General features: G+C 37.5%; 1 protein-coding gene across 1 annotated transcript in view; it reads right to left on the reverse strand.

The window, feature by feature from the left end:
* ZBED3 (zinc finger BED-type containing 3) overlaps positions 1 to 6,175 on the reverse strand; it is a 15,287-nt gene that overhangs the window by 581 nt on the left and 8,531 nt on the right. Inside the window, 2 exon segments of the mRNA XM_025047882.1 lie at position 1; positions 4 to 444. The exon segment at position 1 is cut by the window's left edge and continues 581 nt beyond it. Coding sequence (XP_024903650.1) covers position 1; positions 4 to 430 — 428 coding nt within the window. The 5' untranslated portion in view covers positions 431 to 444.

A 6,175-nucleotide genomic window follows, 5' to 3' on the forward strand; every position in this document is an offset into this window, starting at 1 on the left:
CCAGCTCGCGCTCGCGCAGGCTTCCGCGCACAGCCAGCGCGCCCATCTGCTCCAGCAGGCGTGCCCAGTCGCCCTCGGCGGCCTCCGCAGGGCCAGGGCCGGGGGCCGGCGGCGGCGAGCGCGGGGTGGCGGTCTTCTCCAGTTCCCGCCGATGCGCACTCTTCAGGTGCCTCCACAGCGCCGGGGTGCCCGCGTGGAAGCCCGGGCCCCGGCTCACCTGCTCCCCACACAGCCGACAGGTGGCCCAGTGACCCGACGCCTGTCCCGGGCGCGCGGAGGCCAGGTGAAAGTACCCCCAAACCTCGGAGTATGGCGCCCCCAGGCGCCCGGGAGGCGCCGGCGCCAAGCCCAGGTACAAACCGCCCTGCGCCTCCGCATCGTCAGGCCCATGGGTCTCTTCCATGGTCTCCGCCACCTCGTCGCTCCTCATCCTCTCTGCAGCGTCTGCATACCAAGGGGGAAAGAGGTAAGAACAACAAAATTTTATGTACATAGATATACACACACTCTCAAACACACAACTTCTATGACTATAGCCTGTGAAGAAACCATGCCTCTCTTTTATTACAGGTAAAAATCCTATGGTCAGTTTGGGTAGATACATGAGTTTCTTTTTTAGTATTATTAACTGTTGATTCCTCAGGAAAAAAAAATGTTAAAAATGTCTAACCCTCTTTTCTTAACTAGGAATTCTCTTACAAATTAAATGAGTCCTCAGCTAACAAATGGGAAGCCAATCTTCTTAAATGGAAAGAGCTACTTAAGTGCTGTATGTATATATTAACTTTTAAAATTAGTTTTCCTTTTTCAATTACAGTTAACATACAATATTATATTAGTTTCAGGTGTACAACATAGTGATTAGACATGTATGTAACTTTGGAAGTGATCACCCCAATAAGTCTGGTACTGACCTGACACCATACATAGTTATTACATTATTGATTATACATCACTGTGACTATTTTTATAACTGGCAATTTGTACTTATTAATCCCTTCACTGTTCTCACTCATTCCCCCAACCCCTCTCCCATCTGGCAGCCATCAATTTGTTCTCTGTATCTACGACTTTCTTTGTTCGTTTGTTTTTCAGATTTCACATATAAGTGAAATCATATGGAATCTGTATTTCTGTCTGACTTAAGCGTAATACCATCTAGGTCCATCCACGATGTCATGAATGGCAAGATTTCATTCTTTTTCATGGCTGAGTAATATTCCATTGTGTTATGCACCACCTCTTCATTATCTATTCATCCATTGATGGACACTTAGGTTGCTTCCATACCTTGGCTATTGTAAACAATGCTGCAATGAACATAGGGGTGCATAAATCCTTTCAAATTAGTGTTTTCGATTTCTTTAGGTAACTACCCAGAAGTGGAATTACTGTCATATGATAATTCTATTTTTAATTTTTTGAGGAATCTTCATACTGTTTTCCATAGTGGCTGCACCAATTTATGATCCCACCAACAGTGCACAAGTGTTCCCTCGACAACACTTGTTTGTTAATTTACTGATGAAAGCCATTCTGACAGGTGTGAAGTGATATCTCATTGTGGTTTTAATTTGCATTTTTCTGGTGATTAGTGACGTTCAGCATCTTTTCATATGCCTATTTGCCATATGTAAGTCCTCTTTGGAGAAATGTCTATTCAGGTCCCCTTCCCATTTTTATATTGGATTGTTTTGGTGTTAAGCTGTATGAGTTCCTGATATGTTTCAGATATTAACCCCTTATCGGATTTATCTGGTGAATATCTTCTCCCATACAGTAGGTTGTCTTATTGTTTTGTTGATGGTTTCCTTTGCTGTGCAAAATCTTTTTAGTTTGATGTAGTCTCATTTGTTTTTCTTTTGTTTCCTTTGCGCGAGGAGACATATCCAAGAAAATACTACTAAGAGCAATGTCAAACACTTTACTGCCTATGTTTTTTTCTAGGAGTTTTATGGTTTCAGATCTTACATTTAAGTCTTCGATCCATTTTGAGTTTATTCTTGTATATGGTCTAAGAAAGTGATCCAGTTTCATTCTTTTGCATGTATCTGTCGAGTTTTCCCAATACCATTTATTAAAGAGACTGTCTTTACCCCATTGTATATTCTTTCCTTCTTTGTCATAGATGAATTGATCATACAGGTGTGGGTTTATTTCTGGGCTCTGTATTCTGTTCCATTGATCTATGTGTCTGTTTTTATGCCAGTACCATGATGCTTTGATTATTATAGCCTTAGTATAGTTTGATATCAAGTTGCATGATACCTCCAACTTTGTTCTTCAAGACTGCTTTGGTTATTTAGGGTCTTCTGTGATTACATGTAAATTTTAGGATTATTTGTTCTAGTTCTGTGAAAAATGCCACTGGTATTTTGATAGGGATAGCACTGAATCTGTAGATTGCTTTGGGTAGTATGAACATTTTAACAGAGTTAATTCTTCTTATCCATGAGCACCATATATTCTGTCATTTATTTGTATCTTCTTAAATTTCTTTCTTCAACGTTTTATAGTTTTCCTAGTATAGGTCTTTTATCTCCTTGGTTAAACTTATTCCTAGGTATTTTATTCTTTTAGATGCAATTGTAAATAGAATTGTTTCCTGTAAATAGAATTGCTCTTTCTGATAGTTTGTTATTAGTGTATAAAAATGCAACCAACTTTGAATATTAATTTTGTATCGTGCTACTTTACTGAATTCATTTATTAGTCCAAATAGTTTTTTGTTGGAATCTTTAGGGTTCTCTATATAGTATCATGCCATCTGCAAATGAGAGCTTTATTTCTTCCTTTCCAATTCGGATGCCTTTAATTAATTTATTTATTTATTTATTTTTGTCCGATTGCCGTGGCTAGGATTTCCAATACTTTGCTGACTTAAAGTGGTGAAAGTAGACATTCTTTTCTTGTTCTTGACCTTAAAAAAAAAAGCTGTCAACTTTTCACCATTGAGTATATTAGCCATGGCTTTGTCATATATGGTTTTTATTATGTTGAGGTATGTTCTCTCTGTCCCCACTTTGCTGAAAGTTTTTATCATAAATGGATTTTGGATTTTGTTGAATGCTTTTCAGCATCTGTGATATTATCATTTGATTTTTATCCTTCATTTTGTGTATGTGGTATATCATGCTAATTAATTTGCAGATATTGAACCACCCTTGTATCCCAGCAGTAAATCCCTCTTGATCATGATATATGACTTTTTAATGTACTGTTGAATTCAGTTTGCTAATATTTTTGAGAATTTTTGTATCTATGTTCATCAGAGATATTGGCCTATAATCTTTTTAAATAGTGTCTTTGTCTGGTTTGGTATGAGGGTAATGCTGGCCTCCTAAAATGATTTTGGGAGACTTCCTTCCTCTTCAAGCTTTTGAAATAGTTTGAGGCTAGTATTACTTTTTCTTTGACTCTTTGGTAAAATTCACCCATTAAACCATCTGGTCAAGGGCTTTTGTTTGCTGAGAGTTTTTTGATTACTGATGGAATTTCATTATTAGTTACCAGTTTATTCAGCTTTTCTGTTTCTTCCTGATTCAGCCACGGAAGATTCTATGTTTCTGGGAATTTATCCATTTCTTCCAGGTTGTCCAATTTGTCAGCATAATTGTTTGTAGTATTTCCTTACAATCCTTTGTATTTCTGTTGTGTCAGTTGTCACTTCACTTTCATTTCTGATTTTATTTATTTGAGACCTCTTTTTCTTGAGGAGTCCAGCTACATGTTTATCAATTTTATTTATCTTTTCAAAAAACCAGCTCTTGGTTTCATTGATCTTTTCTGTTGTTTTTTGGACTCTATTTCATTTATTTCCACTCTGATCTTAATTTCCTTCCTTTAATTCACTTTGGGCTTTGTTTGTTCTTTTTCTAGTTCCTTTAGGTATAAAGTTAGATTGAGATTTTTCTTGTTTCTTAGGGTAGGCCTCTTTTCCTGTAAATTTCTCTCTTAGAACTGTTTTTGTTTTGTCTCATACATTGTGATCAGAGACGATGCCTGATAGGATTTCAGTCTTCTTAAAATTATTGAGACTTGTTTGTGGCCTAACATATGGTCTAACCTCAAAAAATGTTTCATGTGCACTTGAAAAGAATGTATCATTTTAGACCACTGTTTCTTTGTTGATTTTCTGCCTGGATGACCTATCCATTGATGGCAATGGGGGTGTTGAAGCTCCCTACTATTACTGTATTGCTGTCGATCTCTCCCTTTATGTCTATCAATATTTGCTTTATATATTTAGGTGCTCCTATATTGGGTGCGTAGATGTTTATGAGAGTTATATCCTCTTGTTGGACCAATTCCCTTTATCATTATGAAATACCCTTCTTTGTCTCTTGTTATATAGCCCTTGTTTACATGTGTATTTTGTCTAAGTATTGTTACCCCAGCTTTTTTATTTTATTTACATTTGCATGAAGTAATTTTCCATCCTTTTCATCCTATGTGAGTTTTTCAGTCTGAAGTGGGTCTTTTGTAGGCAGCTTATGTACAGGTCTTGTTTGTTTTACCCTTTCAGCCACCCTATGTCTTTGGATTGGATTATTTAGTCCATTTACATTTAAAGTAAAATTGATAGGTATGTTGTTATTGCTATTTAAAAAATTGTTTTCTGATTGTTTTGTAGTTCTCTTTTCTTTCTTATTCTCTTGTATGTTGATGACTTTATATAGCGTTGTGTTTGGATTCCTTTCTCTTTATTTCTTGTATAGTTTTTGTAGATTTTTGGTTTGTGGTTGCTTTTGCTTATCACATATACCAAGCTATGTTTATCACAGTCTATTTCAAGTTGATGGTTGCTTAAGTTAGAACACATTCTAAAATCACTACAATTTTTACTCACCCCCTTCAAAAAGTGTTTGCTTTTGTCAGTGAGAATATTTTTCTTTTTTATATTTTCATATTCATATTTTTGATTCTCTTTTCTACTTAAAGTCCTTTTAACATTTCTTGTAATACTGGTTTAGTGGTGATGAACTCCTTCTGCTTTTTCTTGTCTGGGAGTCTCCTTATCTCACTTTCAATTTTATATGGTAGCCTTGCCAGATAGACTAATCTTGGTTTTAGGTCTCTGCTTTTCATCACTTTAAATATTTTGTGCCAGTCCCTCTGGCCTGCAAAGTTTCTGTTGAGAAATCAGCTGATAGCTTATGGGTGCTCCCTTTTAGGTAACTAACTGCTTATTTCTTGCTACGATTAAGATTCTTCGTCTTTAACCACTGGCATTTTAATTATGATGTGTCTTAGTGTGAGCCTCTTTGGTTCATCTCTGCACTTTCTGGACTTTTATGTCTATTTCCTTTGCCAGGTTAGGGGAGTATTCAGTCATTATTTCTTCAAATAGGTTTTCAACCCCTTGCTCTCTCTCTTCTTTTTCTGGTATCCATATGATGCAAATGTTAGTACACTTGATGTCCCAGAGGTCCCTTAAACTATGTCCATTTAAAAAAATTTTTTTTTTTTGTTTTGTTTTTGTTTTGCTGTTCTGATTGGGTGTTTTCTGCTACCTTGTCTTCCAGATTGCTGATTTGATCTTCTGCTTTAACTAATCTGATGTTAATCCCCCCTAATGTATTCTTCATTTCAGTTATTATTTCCGACTAGTTCTTCTTTTGGTTTCATTTTCTTTGTTGAAGTTCTCACTGAGTTCATCTATTCTTCCCCTAACTTCATTGGGCATCTTTACAACCAGTGTTTTGAACTCTGTATCTGGTAGATTGCTTGTCTCCATTCTGTTTAGTTCTTTTTCTGGAGTTTTGTCCTATTCTTTCATTTGAGACATGTTTGTCTCCTTATTTTAGCTGCCTCTCTGTGTTTGCTTCTATGTGTTAAGTAGATCTGCTACATCTCCCAGTCTTGGCAGAGTGGCCTTAAATAGTAGGTATCCTGGGGGGATCAGTATTGCAGTCTCCCTGGTCACCTAAGCTGGTGCACCAGGGTGTCCCTTGTGTGGGTTGTATGTATTTGTCTTGTAGTTGAGCCTTGATTGCTGCTGGCACATCAGTCAGTGGGACTGACGCTCAGGTTGACTAGCTGTGAGGGCTGGCCATGACTACAGCAGATGAGCTCTTGTGCGGAGGACGGAACCCACAGAGGAGTCATTTTAACAGGGTTCTGATGCCAGTTGGTTCCTCTCTCTGGGTGTGTTGTTTGTAGAACTGGATGGGTG

The sequence above is a fragment of the Pteropus alecto genome, unplaced genomic scaffold, assembly GCF_000325575.1.
Source record: "Pteropus alecto unplaced genomic scaffold, ASM32557v1 scaffold20, whole genome shotgun sequence".
NCBI classification, from domain to species: domain Eukaryota; kingdom Metazoa; phylum Chordata; class Mammalia; order Chiroptera; family Pteropodidae; genus Pteropus; species Pteropus alecto.